Here is a 17,942-nt window from a genome sequence, read left to right as displayed (position 1 = left end):
CACTTCATTACATGTACAATATCACAATTTCCATGGCTGGAACTTTAAATCAGAAAGGGAGAAGGGATACAACTGAGAAAACTTCTTCACAACCTCAACATACTGTGGTCTGCATTTCATTCTGAATTTGCCTTGACATCAAAACATTAAGCTCTGATTGTATTGTGAGACATTTGGCATCAAAGCAATCTGAAAGTGTGCATGATTTGATAAAGGTTCAACAATATAGGAAATACACACATTTGGCAAAAGTTTGATGAGAAGATTTACATCACTCTCATGTTTATATGGTCAATATGAGGCCACAGCCAGAAAGCAGTTTGCTTAATTTAGCATAAAGACTTGAAGCAGAAGGAAACAACAAAATGTCATTTGTCACCCAAGGTTGTGCTGTTGAAAGTACAGGAGAACAAATCTGAACCCGACCCCCTGGAACCTTCATAACAATGAAATGCTCACAGGCTGCAGTCTCATATGAAGATACTCTGCTTCTTTATTGTGAAATTGATTCCACACAATATTGCGCTACAAATCATATTATTTGATTTTAAATGTATTAACACATAGAGATCCGGATATTTGGTGTCTGGAAGAGGCAAGTTAAATATCTAAAGACAATAAAGAAAGCATTTAAATAACCTCCATGTATTTCATGTGATTGTTATTGTATTGTATTGTTGAACATGAAAGAATTGCATTGACTTGATCTTATGATGTCAGGAATGGCTACTACTTTTTGTTACTTACTGGAGCCCTGCAGTTGGAATGTAGTTTGGCATCCTCTTGCGGAAATAAACAAGACCGTCCCTGAAAAAGGCGTTGTCTACTTGGCAGCACTAAAACCAGTACATATTGTTCAGCATTAATATACGTTTATGTTTCCTCATTGCATGATCAAGTTTCAACTTGTATGTGTGGATGTTGCGACAAACTGTGTTCAGACAATGGGTTTTGGAAGTGTCCCTCAGCCCATGCAGTGATGTCCATGACAGAATCATGTCTGTTTTTTATGCAGTGCAGTCTGAGGGTCTGAAGATCACGATCTCTGAGTCTTCTAGACAATGAAATCGACAGTTTCTTTATAATTTTACATTGAGAAACATTATTTTTAAATTGTTGTACGATTTGGCTGCACAGTCTTGGAGAGTGGTAAATCCCTTCCCATCTTTACTCCACAAAGACTCTTTTTATACCAATCATGTTACTGACCTGTTGCCAGTTAACCTCATTATTTGTGAGATGTTTCACCAGGTGCTTTCTTTTTGCATTTCACAACTTTTTCAGTCTTTTGTTGCCACCAACCAAACTTTTTTTTGAAATATGTTGCTGGCATCAAATTCAAATCGAGTGTATATCATTTCCAAAGAACAATACAATCACCTAGTTTCAACGTTTGATAAGTAGTCCTTGTGCTATATTCAGTTAAATATTTCAATAAAATATTTCAATATTTTGCACATCATCACATTTTCTTTCATTTATTTGTAACATTTCACACTGTGTGCCAACACTGTTGGAAATGTGGTTGTACTTTAAAATCTACATTTTAGCATCCTCTTGTCTGCTCCAATCTCTTTGAATAACCTTTGTTGTGTGACTCCATCGAGTGTTTAAATCGGGAAATACATTAAGTGCTCACCTGCCTACAAATCGTCCCCCATCTGAAGTCACTAGATGGCACCGTTGTTACATTGGTTTGATGTTCAAAAACTAAAGCCTATGCATTTGTTTACATTTTGGCCCCATTAAATGTATGCCAAATGAGCTATTACCAATTTCTGTTTACAGTGTACTCATACACATACAGACAACTATAACTGGATTACTTTGATAGTAAGGAAAATTTTAAAACACAATGATTTTAAGGCAAGTTTTGGATTTCTTTCCTTTGTGTGGATATACCTCTGAGCACTAGGTGGAGTATGATTACTGTCTGTCAGTAGAGACTGCTGTGGACTGCAGTATATGAACATTTATTGTTTCTAACAGACACATACCTATACCTGGTGTGCCTATTCAATATGTGCTGCGATTCTTATCCTACAAGTATTGTGATTTGATAAAATGATTTAATGTTTTTTAATTGGCTTTTTAAACACTAGACCATGGGAAAAAGTTTATACGCTTCCACCGACTGGAAAAACAGATTTGACTGCATTTAACTATTATTATTCTGATACAATGAGAACAATTCTTATGTTAACATGATGAAAACATATTTATTCATTTAATATTACATTTCTGCCGTATTCTGTAAAGAGAACCCTCAAAATCTTACACTCTGGACCCTCAACAGATATATTTTGAAATATTTCAGTTAGATTTGTTAAACCTGGTGGATTTCTCACCGCTATGGGACAGTTGAAAGAAGATGTAATGTTATTGTTACATGTCTTATTAGCACACAGCTGCACACATCTGGCAATCATAAAGCAACAACAGCATTCATTTGGAGTTTTTGTCCACCATGGTGTCCAATAGTCATTCTCTTTTATCTCTACTTCATCTCCACCAGCTTGTCTCTGTAGCTGCTAAATGCTTGAACTCATGATGTCCAATGAGGGAAACTGCAGAGTGCAGCAATTCTCTGTGGGTTTGTCAATACAAGCAACAATTTTACTGTAGCTGCTTTAAAGATGCATCACATGATCAGACTCTGAATGATGCAATTTAAAACATGCAGTTCTTTGGAAATGTTACGGTGTCTGCTAGAAATGGGGAAGTAATTCATAAATGATGAGCAACACTAACACCATGTGTACTTAAGCCACACCCAAAATGCCATTCATTAGACTCACTTACATGTCTGATTCAGGGGTGGTACACAATATAAATATACTCGATAACCAGCTGAAAATGAACACAAAAGTCGACAACTGACTCCTCTGTTAACTTCAACTGAGCTTGGGACAATGGATAACCTGGTCAAATGTGGAGGATGGGGTGAGACAGAAGATGCCACTAAAGAAATTCAGAGCATTTGTGATGAGGTGAGCTTCAGTCTAACTTAATTTTTCACAACCTTTTCACACAACTGTCTGGTTTGAATTTCAGGCTGGATTTACATCACATCTTATTTTATTCCTCACACAGGTGAAGTGCCAAGTGGAGGAAAAGACAAACAAGGAATATGGAATATACGAAGCCGTTAAGTACAGGAGTCAGCTTGTGGCTGGAATGAACTATCTCATCAAGGTAATAAATATTTTAATATTCCTTATTTAAAATAAAAAAAGAAAGTGTTTTATACATGGTCTGAACTACATCCGGGTGAGCTGTTAAACAGATTAAAAGATTCTTACTCCTCAACAACACAAGATAAGGACGAATATATTTGATTAGATGTTTAATCTCTTCCCTGCAGGTTCATGTGGGATGTGACGATTACCTCCATATTCGAGTCTTCCAAAGCCTTCCATGTGATGGAGGAAAATCTGTGGTTAACCGTGTAGAGGAAGGCCATCACAAATGTGATCCCCTCATTCCTTAATGAAGTGATTCAACTGCTCACTGCCTTTCATTTCCAATGTATTATAACACTTATACAGAATATGAAGATATACAGTGTTGGAAGGAAAGATGTTGAATGAACTCTTTTGTCAAAGAACAATAAAGGATGCATCAGAAAATGAGATTTATTGTGATACTTTCTTATAAGTGCATCACATCACTATTGAATTATTTAAAAAAGCAGTCTGGACTGATCTGATTTGTCTTTGCTGCATCATGCAGAAAACTGTTGATCCACTGTTTGCTAGGGGAATTGGGTGGAGGATCATACATGTTTGTATTTGGCGATAAACTGTTAAAGGACGATCAACATTCACCACAACAGAGACCAGAAATCATCACGTCACGTCTAGGCTAATCTCTGCTCCGGTAGCTGAGCTATGGTCACACGTTAAGGTATGCGCAACATGGAGTCACTTTCCTGCAAATATGCCGGGGATTGTTAAACTGTAAATATTCAATAAACAGTACACTCACTGAGACATAAAACACACTTCATTACATGTACAATATCACAATTTCCATGGCTGGAACTTTAAATCAGAAAGGGAGAAGGGATACAACTGAGAAAACTTCTTCACAACCTCAACATACTGTGGTCTGCATTTCATTCTGAATTTGCCTTGACATCAAAACATTAAGCTCTGATTGTATTGTGAGACATTTGGCATCAAAGCAATCTGAAAGTGTGCATGATTTGATAAAAGTTCAACAATATAGGAAATACACACATTTGGCAAAAGTTTGATGAGAAGATTTACATCACTCTCATGTTTATATGGTTAATATGAGGCCACAGCCAGAAAGCAGTTTGCTTAATTTAGCATAAAGACTTGAAGCAGAAGGAAACAACAAAATGTCATTTGTCACCCAAGGTTGTGCTGTTGAAAGTACAGGAGAACAAATCTGAACCCGACCCCCTGGAACCTTCATAACAATGAAATGCTCACAGGCTGCAGTCTCATATGAAGATACTCTGCTTCTTTATTGTGAAATTGATTCCACACAATATTGCGTTACAAATCATATTCTTTGATTTTAAATGTATTAACACATAGAGATCCGGATATTTGGTGTCTGGAAGAGGCAAGTTAAATATCTAAAGACAATAAAGAAAGCATTTAAATAATCTCCATGTATTTCATGTGATTCTTATATGCAAAATTTGCTTTTTTTGTGAAGTCTGATTTCTAAAATAAAACATCTTGGCTGGTAGAAATTGTTACAAATACATTTCAAAAGGTAAATACGTGTCTTTAGTTATCACAACTTTCAGCATGGATATAGTTTTTTAATTTCACTGTGATTAAATCTTGTGTTTAATCAGCCATAACATATTGTGAGATCTGATAACACAGGCCAGGAAACACTTTCTAATTGTCCGTTTAGCTCATATCTCACACATTCCTATGACATTTAAAAAATGAGTGATGGTGAATCATCACATCTCCGCTTCATAAATTGCTGCCAGTTCATTGTTTGATAATCATTAACTGCAATTGCTATGATAAGGCTCACAAAAAATTCTCTGGTACTTTATCTTTTCTATCTTTATCTTACAAGTAATACACCATGTAAGATATTTCTGATGAGGTGTGTTTGTGTTAACAGACACACCCCTTCAGTTAGTTAACAGCTTGGCGTTGTCTCTCAGTTAGCAGTGTCCTAACCAGAGAAATCTTGGGACAGGCAGGCACTCATGTTGCAGTCATGATCATTTGCTGTTCTTCTTTGTGCAGGATCTCTAGAGTCCACGCTATCTCTCCTGGCTGAGCAAGAACAGTCAACACATTACAAAACACAATCCAGATAAACAACATGACAGTAGCATTACTGTGTCAAAGAAGAGTGTTCACTCATTAGATTGGATTGCCAGTTAACCTCATTATTTGTGAGATGTTTCACCAGGTGCTTTCTTTTTGCATTTCACAACTTTTTCAGTCTTTTGTTGCTACCAACCAAACTTTTTTTTAAAAATATGTTGCTGGCATCAAATTCAAAATGAGTGTATCATTTCCCAAGAACAATACAATCACCTAGTTTCAACGTTTGATAAGTAGTCCTTGTGCTATATTCAGTTAAATATTTCCATAAAATATTTCAATATTTTGCACATCATCACATTTTCTTTCATTTATTTGTAACATTTCACACTGTGTGCCAACTTTGTTGGAAATGTGGTTGTACTTTAAAATCTACATTTTAGCATCCTCTTGTCTGCTCCAATCTCTTTGAATAACCTCTGTTGTGTGACTCCATCGAGTGTTTAAATCAGGAAATACATTAAGTGCTCACCTGCCTACAAATTGCCCCCCATCTGAACTCTCCTCTCGTCCTTGTTGAACTTTGTTTGCCATGAGTTCTTTTTATGTTGCAACTGCACTTAGTCAGAAACTCATGCTTGTACTCATGATGTCCAATGAGGGAAACTTCAGAGTGCAGCAATTCTCTGTGGGTTTGTCAATACAAGCAACAATTTTACTGTAGCTGCTTTAAAGATTCGTCAGGTGATCAGACTCTGAATGATGCAATATAAAACAGGTGTCTGCTAGAAATGGGAAGTAATTCATAAATGATTAGCAAAACTAACACCATGTGTACTAAAGCCACACCCAAAATGCCATTCATTCACATGTCTGGTTCAGGGGTGGTACACAGTATAAATATACTCGATAACCAGCTGAAAATGAACACAAAAGTCGACAACTGACTCCTCTGTTAACTTCAACTGAGCTTGGGACAATGGATAACCTGGTCAAATGTGGAGGATGGAGTGAGACAAAAGATGCCACTAAAGAAATTCAGAGCATTTGTGATGAGGTGAGCTTCAGTCTAACTTAATTTTTCACAACCTTTTCACACAACTGTCTGGTTTGAATTTCAGGCTGGATTTACATCACATCTTATTTTATTCCTCACACAGGTGAAGTGCCAAGTGGAGGAAAAGACAAACAAGAAATATGGAATATACGAAGCTGTTAAGTACAGGGGTCAGGTTGTGGGTGGAATGAACTATCTCATCAAGGTAATAAATATTTTAATATTCCTTATTTAAAATAAAAAAAGAAAGTGTTTTATATATGGTCTGAACTACATCCAGGTGAGCTGTTAAACAGATTAAAAGATTCTTACTCCTCAACAACACAAGATAAGGACGAATATATTTGATTAGATGTTTAATCTCTTCCCTGCAGGTTCATGTGGGATGTGACGATTACCTCCATATTCGAGTCTTCCAAAGCCTTCCATGTGATGGAGGAAAATCTGTGGTTAACCGTGTAGAGGAAGGCCATCACAAATGTGATCCCCTCATTCCTAAATGAAGTGATTCAACTGCTCACTGCCTTTCATTTCCAATGTATTATAACACTTATACAGAATATGAAGATATACAGTGTTGGAAGGAAAGATGTTGAATGAACTCTTGTCAAAGAACAATAAAGGATGCATCAGAAAATGAGATTTATTGTGATACTTTCTTATAAGTGCATCACATCACTATTGAATTATTTAAAAAAGCAGTCTGGACTGATCTGATTTGTCTTTGCTGCATCATGCAGAAAACTGTTGATCCACTGTTTGCTAGGGGAATTGGGTGGAGGATCATACATGTTTGTATTTGGCGATAAACTGTTAAAGGACGATCAACATTCACCACAACAGAGACCAGAAATCATCACGTCACGTCTAGGCTAATCTCTGCTCCGGTGGCTGAGCTGTGGTCACACGTTAAGGTATGCGCAACATGGAGTCACTTTCCTGCAAATATGCCGGGATTGTTAAACTGTAAATATTCAATAAACAGTACACTCACTGAGACAAAAAAAAACACACTTCATTACATGTACAATATCACAATTTCCATGGCTGAAACTTTAAATCAGAAAGGGAGAAGGGACCAAACTTTATTTTAAATTCTAGTGGAAATATCAAGGTTTCTAAAGATGCCTGTCCAGGACCATAATCTGTTGAAGTCTCTCTCATAGTCCTCTTTTAAATCTTTTCTTCACACTTTGACTTTTTCTTAACTCATGGTATTTAAATGATGTAAATAATTTATATTTTTTTAAACTTACTTTTATTATAAAGGACTTTGTAACTTTGTCATATCTGCCTTTAAAACATCTAGTGTAGCATACAGTAGTTGTGACTTGAGGGAGGAGTGCTGCACGCATATATGCGTTCACCCATGAGACACACCTACTGGCACTAGTGAACATGATCACTCTGTGTCCTGTCCAGAGTCTCAACTCAACAGCTGCACAGAGTAGGTGTAGTATTAAACATCCACATCAGGAGCACCACACCCAGACTGACTTTCTGCCAACAGATCTATATTACCAGCGTTTCTGATAGGTCCTAGAGGATTTTAAAGAAAAAATCTTGGGACAAACATGGTCTGATCAGCTCTCCAATGCAAACTGAAATGAGCGTCATCACCTCAAGACTCAAAGTTCATATGACGGTTACCAGTGAGCGTCATCTTGTGACTTCTGTTCCTGTTTATTAACAAATACTGCATCAGTTTTGTTCTCACCATGAAGTACAGCATCTTGACTCATATCACAACATTTTAGTGTCAGTTTTTTAAAGTTTTTATTGCTAGTTATGATTGTTCAGCGCATATAAAAATGTAGTCATCACGATAACTCTCCTGTAGATTTATTTACTAAAAACCAAACACTTTCCCTACTTCCTAATCCTGTTTAATATCTGCTGTGGTCAACACAAATGTCATCTTACACTGGCTACAAATACACAACAAGTGTCTGTCCTGAGCTTTGTTCTGTACCACCACAACAATAACGGACTCTTTAGTGAACCCATCCTTGTTGAACTTTGTTTGCCATGAGTTCTTTTTATGTTGCAACTGCACTTTTCAGAAACTTTTGCTAATTGTTGAGTAATTCTAAAAACGTTCTATATTTCTGCATTACTAAAGATCAGGCACAGTGACTCCCTGAAGTCTCACTGGTTACATCAAGAGTCCAGGAAGTCACTGTGTATGTGAATTTTGTTTTTAAACCTTTAAACTATTTTTGCTAAATTCAACTAATTGCCTTTCTGTCGGCAGCTTCATGTTTAAAGGTCCAGTGTGTAGGATTTATAGGCATCACGTGGAGTAGTTGTTTATTGCGACCCCTTTTGCCTCTCCCTCTATTTCATAGTGTGAAGAAGAAACTGTGGTGGCTGTGTTGTGTAGCCAGTGTTTAGTTTGTCTGTTCTGAGCTACCATAGAAACATGGCAGTTCACCATGGCAGACTGTGTGTAAGAGGGTCCATGGTACCTGTAGATATAAATGTTTTTTTTTCTAAAATAATAGAATGAGAGCGATTCTTATATTAATAAAATGAAAACAGTTAACCATATAATATTATATTTTTTCTTTTATCTCTACTTCATCTCCACCAGCTTGTCTCTGTAGCTGCTAAATGCTTGAACTCATGATGTCCAATGAGGGAAACTGCAGAGTGCAGCAATTCTCTGTGTGTTTGTATGATGCAATTTAAAACATGCAGTTCTTTGGAAATGTTACGGTGTCCGCTAGAAATGGGGAAGTAATTCATAAATGATGAGCAACACTAACACCATGTGTACTTAAGCCACACCCAAAATGCCATTCATTAGACTCACTTACATGTCTGATTCAGGGGTGGTACACAATATAAATATACTCGATAACCAGCTGAAAATGAACACAAAAGTCGACAACTGACTCCTCTGTTAACTTCAACTGAGCTCGGGACAATGTGTGAACCTGTGGAAACATGGAGTGAGACAAAAGATGCCACTGAAGAAATTCAGTTTATTTGTAATGAGGTGAGCTTCAGTCTAACTTAATTCTTCACAACCTTTTCACACAACTGTCTGGTTTGAATTTCAGGCTTTCTTATTTTATTCCTCACACAGGTGAAGTGCCAAGTGAAGGAAAAGACAAACAAGAAATATGGAATATACAAAGCCGTTAAGTACAGGAGTCAGCTTGTGGCTGGAATGAACTATCTCATCAAGGTAATACATATTTTAATATTCCTTATTTAAAATAAAAAAAGAAAGTGTTTTATATATGGTCTGAACTACATCCGGGTGAGCTGTTAAACAGATTAAAAGATTCTTACTCCTCAACAACACACGATAAGGACGAATATTTTTGATTAGATGTTTAATCTCTTCCCTGCAGGTTCATGTGGGATGTGACGATTACCTCCATATTCGAGTCCTCGAAGGCTTTCGTTGTGATGGAATAGACTATGTGCTAACCTGTGTAGAGGAATGCCATCACATATGTGATCCCCTCATTCCTTCAGTAATTTGAAGCACAAGTAATTCAACTGCTCACTGCCTCCAAACGGATTTCATTTCCAATGTATTATAACACTTATACAGAATATGAGGATATACAGTGTTGGAAGAAAAGATGTTGAATGAACTTTTTGTCAAAGAACAATAAAGGATGCATCAGAAAAATTAGAATTATTGTGATTATTCTCAACTGTCTCAGTTCTCTGTTGTGAAGTCAGATTCTGCATGCCACATGAGTACTTGACTTATAAAACAGCAATCTATTTCCAGTATTTAGCATTGTGAAGGCACCCATTGTGTTTGTTGCTTTTCCTATTATTATCGATCCCTTTTCCGCTGCAACTGAAGTCTATGGCGGCCCCTAGAACCATATGATGAAAAGTTTTGAAAAGAAAAAATAACATTCAGGCATATTTATTTTTATTTAGAGTAAAGCCATACAGCATTACATTATTATTGGTCATACACAACAGTTTACTTCAGTAAAACTTTGAAGTTATTGATGTAAAAGCACAATACAGTGTCATTTGCAACAAACTTCACTTAATAAGAATACACTGAAGTAGTACTGGCTCATTATGGGGGGAAAAACCCCTCCAAGAACTTTTTTGACATTAATGTCATTAACCCAAACGAAACCCAGTAAAGACAGTGTCATTATCTTTAGATGCAAAGATATCATTTCTGCCAGGCCCCCAGAGCTTCACCCAGACCTCGTCGTGTTTTGACAGTTTGATCACAGTGCTGATACTGGCCACTTGGCTACGCTTATCAGAGAGATTCTCGTCATACAGACTCACTACTTTCTCCCCATTTTTTAATATTTCACACTGCCCACACCCATACACAGACACATGCACGATGAAGTAATAGAAGCCATCCACAGGACAGGAGAAGATGCCTGTGCCAGGACTGTAACCTTCTCCCTCGTTGACCAGCACAGTGGTAAACTTCAGGACTCCAGCGTGTTTTGGATAGCTCTCGTCGACTTTCAGCCTTGCTGTAAAGGCTACAGTGCCTGGGTGACATTCATTGACATTATGATAATTAGGACTTGTGAAAAAGAATTAGGGACTGTATGAAAATTATTGTTGGGAGGAGAGCTGGACATTGTTTCACTTCTTTGAAATGCAAGACCCTCTCGAGTATGTACTATGTTTTTCTGATTTCTGTTAAGGTCCAGAATAAAGAGAGAACAGAAAGGTGTCACATTGGCACTTTGGTAAAGTTGGAAAGATATTGGCAGATTCAAACTTCCGGGATCAATAATTCTTAAGTGAAACATTGTTAAAACACAAAACACGCATATTTTTAACTGTAGTAAGATAGACAACTAGCTACAACCTAATTTTCATCAAAACAAGCCATCCCTGGAGCCACACCAAGAATATAGTGTTTACGTGCAGCCGGCTTTGAGAGCAGCGCGCAGAGACCCTCCCCATAGTGCAACATCGAAAATAGATATTACAGAAATATTCAATAACTTCATTATAATACAGTGTAGTGTCACCAAACTGTAAAGATAAAGAGTAGTGGTCCCAAATTCTCCTCAAACACCAGGAGATCCCTGGTGGTCAGTCAAAACCTATTATTATTGAATATAATTCCTAATAAAAATTCCCCCAAACTATGAAAAAATACTTTTTTTTCCAAACCAAGTGTTGTAGTGTAATTTGTAGGAAATAATTTTAATTAAGTGTGTAGTGAGTTTTCTGGCCCAGTGGTTGGGGACTGCTGGTCTATCTTACTACGGTTTAAATATGAATGTTTTGTGTTTAATCAACGTTTTATTTAAGAATGATTGATCCCGAGGTTCAAATCTGCCAATATCTTTCCAACTTGCCAATTACCAACTACCAAAGTGCCAATGTGACACCTTTCCTCATCTCATAATTACGAGATCCTGATCTCATAATTACGAGATAAGGTGTCAATGTTTTTTTGTTTTTTTTTATCCAGTAAATGCAATGCGCTTCCGTAGTACTGAATAAGTCGCATTTGCATTTAAATATAATTCACCCTGTTATGTAATAATACCACATTTAAAAGTCTTTAAAATGTTGACAGATATTGATTATATAGCAGTATTTTAAATGCTGTTTATGTTTTACCTGATGGAGGAAGGCCGTCTCCTTGTCCTAGTTCACAAGCCATGACTTCTGATGATGTTGTAGTGAGCGTCTGTTAAAAACAATAATTAAATGAGTGCATGGATTAAACAATCCTAACTCGGAAACAAACCTGGAGCCTCTTACCTGTTGTCTTGCAGGTGAATGCTGCAAAATGTTGTAAAGATGAGCAGAAACAGTCTGAAGCTGTTCAGCTGATATGCCATTTATAGGCAAATGCTAAGGGTGTGGCGATCCAGGGGGCAGTACAAATGGGGGAAGAAAAAAAAGGAGTAACCTTCTGTAAAATTTCTGCCAGTTCATTGCTTAATACTCATTAAATCATTCATTGCAATTGCTATGATAAGGCTCACGTAAAATTCTTTGGAACTTAATCTTATCTATCTTTATCTTACAAGTATTAGACAGGCAGGTGCTCATGTTGCTGTCATGATCATTTGCTGTTTTTCTTTCGGGGTCTGCTTTGTGCAGGAGCTCCAGAGTCGACGCTATCCTGGCTGAGCAAAAACACTCAACACGTTACAAAACACAATCCAGATCAACAACATTACTGTGTCAAAATAACCAGTATTGTTCAGTTACTCATTGGGTTCCCACCGAGCATTTTTCAGTATAAAAGACGTCTAATAAACGTCTAAATGGTGCCTAGACGTCTAGGCTAAAATCGGTCTGCCAATGGTCTAGAAATGGTATTAAGGTAATAAGGTATAAACATTAAGGTATTAAGGTATAAACATAACATAAAAAAATAAAGAAAACTTAATAGTTTAAACCTGGTCTAAATCTAGACGCTGATTAAACGTCTAAATCGAGTCTAAATCTAAACTACACTGTACATTGATCAATGACTGTTAATGTTTTAATCAAACATTTGGCCACCATTTATACAATATACAGTTGTTTTTTTTGGTCAGTATTCATTATTTAATTCAATCGTCTAGATTTGGTCTAAAAATAGACGTTGATATGAGGTCTTGATTTAGACGTCTAAATCAAGTCTAAATCTAAACTACACTGAACATTGATCAATGACTGTTAAAAATGTTTTAATCCAACATCCAAAACAAGCCATCCCTGGAGCCACACCAAGAATATAGTGTTTACGTGCAGCCGGCTGTGAGAGCAGCGCGCAGAGACCGTCCCCATAGTGCAACATCGAAAATAGATATTACAGAAATATTCAATAACTTCATTATAATACAGTGTAGTGTCACCAAACTGTAAAGATAAAGAGTAGTGGTCCCAAATTCTCCTCAAACACCAGGAGATCCCTGGTGGTCAGTCGAAACCTATTATTATTGAATATAATTCCTAATAAAAATTCCCCCAAACTATGAAAAAATACTTTTTTTTCCAAACCAAGTGTTGTAGTGTAATTTGTAGGAAATAATTTTAATTAAGTGTGTAGTGAGTTTTCTGGCCTGGTGGTTGGGGACTGCTCGTCTATCTTACTATGGTTGAAATATGAATGTTTTGTGTTTTAACAACGTTTCACTTAAGAATTATTGATCCCGAGGTTCAAATCTGCCAATATCTTTCCAACTTTACCAAAGTGCCAATGTGACACCTTTCCTCATCTCATAATTATGAGATCCTGATCTGATATGCCATTTATAGGCAAATGCTAAGGGTGTGGTGATCCAGGGGGCAGTACAAATGGGGGAAGAAAAAAAAGGAGTAACCTTCACTTGTCTTATACTAAAACTCATTGGTACTATTATTACTTGATATAAAAAAATAAGCCCACGTCAATTTAACTGAATAGCAAAGCCTATTAAATAATAATAATAATACTTTCCTAAGCCCCCTCTCCTCTGACTGATTAGACTGTACCTGCTCAGTTTTCTGACGTCACCTCAAATGCATAATGTGAACACTGTATTCATTTATGTATTTTTACATAAATACATCTCTCTTCAGTTAACACAACATGGATATAGTTTTAATGAGTGCTGAACGTACTCTCAGGGATTCAAAATAGTTTAAAAGGGCACCAAACTGTGTAGTTGTAATCCATTAACAGACATTTAAACTAGCACACCGTAACATGAAGTGACAGGGAGAGGGTCACCTACAGTATACCACCTGACAGATAGTTTAGTTTAACATAAAGACTTTCAGCTTCATATTTAACAGACAAATCCTTAAACTAGAAACAGCTTTCGGATATAACTCCAGATAAGAAAGTGGATAAACGTTTCCTGATATTTACTGTTAACTGTTTCTGAGTCTGAATTTCTCTTCAGCTGAATTGGTACAATAAAATGCTACCAATGATGTTGGTTGGCTCTGCATGGTCAAAGACTAGAAAATCTTCTACGCCCAGTGTCCAAACATTTGTCATGTGTCACCCCATTGTGAGCTGTTGTGAGGGTGGGGTGTTGAGGAAGTAGAAAATGTTTAATCTGTTAGGCTTGGTGGATTTTTCCCTTACCTAAATTTGATTATATAAAAAGGTTTTATTAAATCAAAGTCTGAATTTCTCTCCAGCTGAATTGCTACAATAAATTCCTGCCAGTTCATTGTTTAATACTCATTCAATCATTCATTGCAATTGCTATGATAAGGCTCACGTAAAATTCTTTGGAACTTAATCTTATCTATCTTTATTTAACAAGTATTACACACCATGTAAGATATTTCTGATGAGGTTAACAGCTTGACGTTGTTTCTCAGTTAGCAGTGTCCTAACCAGAGAGCTCTTAGGACAGGCAGGTGCTCATGTTGCTGTCATGATCATTTGCTGTTTTTCTTTCGGGGTCTGCTTTGTGCAGGAGCTCCAGAGTCGACACTATCCTGGCTGAGCAAGAACACTCAACACGTTACAAAACACAATCCAGATCAACAACATTACTGTGTCAAAATAACCAGTATTGTTCAGTTACTAATTTGGTTAATAGGAACAGGAAGGTTACTGTTGAAAATGTGAACTTTGTCAACTTGTCAAGAGTGTTTGTTGGTTCACTCGTTGGATTGGACAATACAGACTACTTAATGTAGTATTCAGACAGATCTTGACAGACTTTACAATTTTACAGTCACGAAGGTGTTGCTGCGTAAGGTGTTATCACCATGGTTTTCCAAAACTTTTGTTGGATAAAGACGTTTATGACTTGTGGAAAATTACGCCCAGTGTCCCAACATTTGTCATTTGTCACCGTGTTTTCAGATGTTGTGAGGATGGGGTGTTATGGAAGTAGATCTAAAGATCGAAAATGTTTAATCTGTCAGGCTTGGTGGATTTTCCCCTTGATTTATGATTAACTGCAATCCAGTCAACTGGAGGACAAATGCTTCTCTGTAGATGTTTCTGGCACAGGAAGGTTGCGACTGTGTAAACATTGGCAGCTTTAGAGCTGGTTTTCCTTACAAGTTTAACTTTCTCCCTTTGTGTTGCATATGCCAAGGGTGTTTACTCTGTATAAATACTATTATATTATTATATATTATTACACATCATATAAGATATTTCTTAAAACTGTAAAGGTGTTTGTGTGTTAACAGGTCAGGATAGTCAGGGCTGTGAGGGAGAATGTTAAATGCTTTATGAGAAGGAATATGTTAAATAAAACAACAAAAAACAAGATCACATAGAAATGTTGCTTTTCTTATTTCACGTTCAGGTGAATAGATTTGAATAGAATTTCATACATGTATTTACATGAGTTTTTGATTTTGTGCAACATAATTTTAGTTTTTATACCAACTAAGTATTTAGATTTATCTAGATGATCAAAATTATCTATGCACTATATAAAAACTACATTGTTGAGACATCGACAGATGACTTGGTGTAAGAGTGGTGCATGCATTTGGCATCAAAACAATATTATATATATTATATATTATTATATAAATGTCTGTGTTGCACAGTGAAAGTGATTAAAATATGAATGCGATTTGAAACATACATTGTTTAAGAATCTCCACAATGTAAACCAGATATTTGTAAATTATTCATATCAGATGAACAAATCTAAACACAGTCATGTCAGGGTTGTGGTTGCACTTGTAGCTCCACCCAACATGTAGTGGGGCCACCTTTCAGTTGTATCCAAGGGCGGTTACTCTGTATAAATACATGTGCGTTTGATAAACAGTTTAAACACTTGAGACACATAAAAAAAAGACAGTTAACTTCTCTGTCTACTGAGCTTGTGACAATGGATCCTGCCATGGGTGAATGGAGTGAGACAAGATATGTAATTCAGTTCATTTGTGATGAGGTGAGCCTCAGTCTAACTTAATTCTTCACATCCTCTATACACAACTGTCTGGTTTGCATTTCAGGTTGGATTTATATCACATCTTATTTTATTCTTCACAAAGGTGAAGCGCCAAGTGCAGATAAAGACGGGCAAGGAATATGAAACATTCAAAGCCGTTAACTACAGGAGTCAGGTAGTGGCTGGAACCAACTATCTCCTGAAGGTAAATAATATTATCATTTGGAAAAATGTTTACAAGCCTCACATGTGTGTCTTTATACTTTATACAAATTCAATTAATCGTGACATCCACTTCAATCTAATGTCAAATGTATGGCAGGCCAATAAACACCAGTTAAACATGTCTCTGATGTTAGAAGGTTCTGCTCCTGCTGCACATTGTTCAACAACGGATGAACAGTGAATTTCCCCGTGGTGGGATGAATAAAGTATATCTAATCTAATATTTGTTAAAAGTTTTCTCTCTTTTTCCTGCAGGTTCACATTGGAGGAGCGAACTATATTCATCTGTTTGTCTACCAGGAGCTTCCTGTTTATGGAGAAAAGGTTGTGCTGTTGGAAGTACAGGAGAACAAATCCAAATCTGACCCCCTGGAACCTTTATAACAATAAAATACTTACAGGCTGCAGTCTCATATGAAGATACTCTGCTTCTTTATTGTGAAATTGATTCCACACAATATTGCGTTACGAATCATATTATTTGATTTTAAATGTATTAACACATAGAGATCTGGATATTTGGTGTCTGTAAGAGGCAAGTTAAATATCTAAAGACAATAAAGAAAGCATTTAAATAACCTCCATGTATTTCATGTGATTCTTATATGCAAAATTTGCTTTTTTTGTGAAGTCTGATTTCTAAAATAAAACATCTTGGCTGGTAGAAATTGTTACAAATACATTTCAAAAGGTAAATACGTGTCTTTAGTTATCACAACTTTCAGCATGGATATAGTTTTTAAATTTCACTGTGATTAAATCTTGTGTTTAATCAGCCATAACATATTGTGAGATCTGATAACACAGGCCAGGAAACACTTTCTAATTGTCCATTTAGCTCATATCTCACACATTCCTATGACATTTAAAAAATGAGTGATGGTGAATCATCACATCTCCGCTTCATAAATTGCTGCCAGTTCATTGTTTGATAATCATTAACTGCAATTGCTATGATAAGGCTCACAAAAAATTCTCTGGTACTTTATCTTTTCTATCTTTATCTTACAAATAATACACCATGTAAGATATTTCTGATGAGGTGTGTTTGTGTTAACAGACACACCCCTTCAGTTAGTTAACAGCTTGGCGTTGTCTCTCAGTTAGCAGTGTCCTAACCAGAGAAATCTTGGGACAGGCAGGCACTCATGTTGCAGTCATGATCATTTGCTTCTTTGCTTCTTTGTGCAGGATCTCTAGAGTCCACACTATCTCTCAACCCAACACATTACAAAACACAATCCAGATAAACAAAATGACAGTAGCATTACTGTGTCAAAGAAGAGTGTTCACTCATTAGATTGGAGGACAATACAGACCACTCAATGTAGTATTCAGCCAGATCTTGACAGACTTTACAATTTTACAACTCACCCAAAACTTTTGTAGGATAAAGACGTTTATGGCTTGTGGCAAATTACGCCCAGTGTCCCAACATTTGTCATTGTCACCGCGTTTTCAGCTGTTACGAGGGTGGGGTGTTGAGGATGTAGATCTGTCTTATGCTACAGTGTCTAAGTTGTCAGGTTTGGTGGTTTTGCCCCTTGC

At 36.6% G+C, this 17,942-nt stretch overlaps 3 protein-coding genes across 7 annotated transcripts; 2 read left to right on the top strand and 1 right to left on the bottom strand.

The window, feature by feature from the left end:
• The first annotated feature begins 2,767 nt into the window (after positions 1–2,767).
• Positions 2,768–9,985, top strand: LOC109141831 (stefin-C). Of its 5 annotated transcripts, none has more exons than XM_027273973.1 (3): positions 2,768–2,990; positions 6,434–6,535; positions 9,693–9,985. In XM_027273973.1, exons 1-3 carry the CDS (start codon positions 2,913–2,915, stop codon positions 9,825–9,827), a joined length of 315 nt encoding a protein of 104 aa, XP_027129774.1. In that variant the 5' UTR covers positions 2,768–2,912; the 3' UTR covers positions 9,828–9,985. The 5 variants fall into 5 exon arrangements, with proteins under 5 accessions (XP_027129774.1, XP_019129233.2, XP_027129773.1 ...); XM_019273688.2 differs by lacking the exons at positions 6,434–6,535; positions 9,693–9,985 and adding exons at positions 3,094–3,195; positions 3,365–3,632 and having other exon boundaries at positions 2,818–2,990; XM_027273972.1 differs by lacking the exons at positions 2,768–2,990; positions 6,434–6,535 and adding exons at positions 6,139–6,330; positions 9,422–9,523.
• Positions 9,986–10,225: 240 nt separating this feature from the next.
• LOC109141829 (complement C1q and tumor necrosis factor-related protein 9) lies at positions 10,226–12,149 on the bottom strand. Its single transcript, XM_019273682.2, has 3 exons — positions 12,070–12,149; positions 11,926–11,995; positions 10,226–10,832 (listed from the first exon to the last, which is right to left on the bottom strand). Exons 2-3 carry the CDS (start codon positions 11,966–11,968, stop codon positions 10,438–10,440), a joined length of 438 nt encoding a protein of 145 aa, XP_019129227.1. The 5' UTR covers positions 11,969–11,995; positions 12,070–12,149; the 3' UTR covers positions 10,226–10,437.
• Positions 12,150–16,071: 3,922 nt separating this feature from the next.
• On the top strand, positions 16,072–16,859 carry LOC104921046 (cystatin-A5). The gene is made up of 3 exons (XM_010733478.3): positions 16,072–16,169; positions 16,273–16,374; positions 16,650–16,859. The coding sequence occupies exons 1-3, from the start codon at positions 16,107–16,109 to the stop codon at positions 16,776–16,778; spliced, it is 294 nt and encodes a 97-aa protein (XP_010731780.2). The 5' UTR covers positions 16,072–16,106; the 3' UTR covers positions 16,779–16,859.
• The last annotated feature ends 1,083 nt before the right edge of the window (positions 16,860–17,942 follow it).

Source organism: Larimichthys crocea, chromosome XXIII (genome assembly GCF_000972845.2).
Source record: "Larimichthys crocea isolate SSNF chromosome XXIII, L_crocea_2.0, whole genome shotgun sequence".
Classification (NCBI taxonomy): Eukaryota; Metazoa; Chordata; class Actinopteri; family Sciaenidae; genus Larimichthys; species Larimichthys crocea.
Note: the sequence above shows the minus strand (reverse complement) of the source record. Positions and strands in the feature narration are given on the sequence as shown.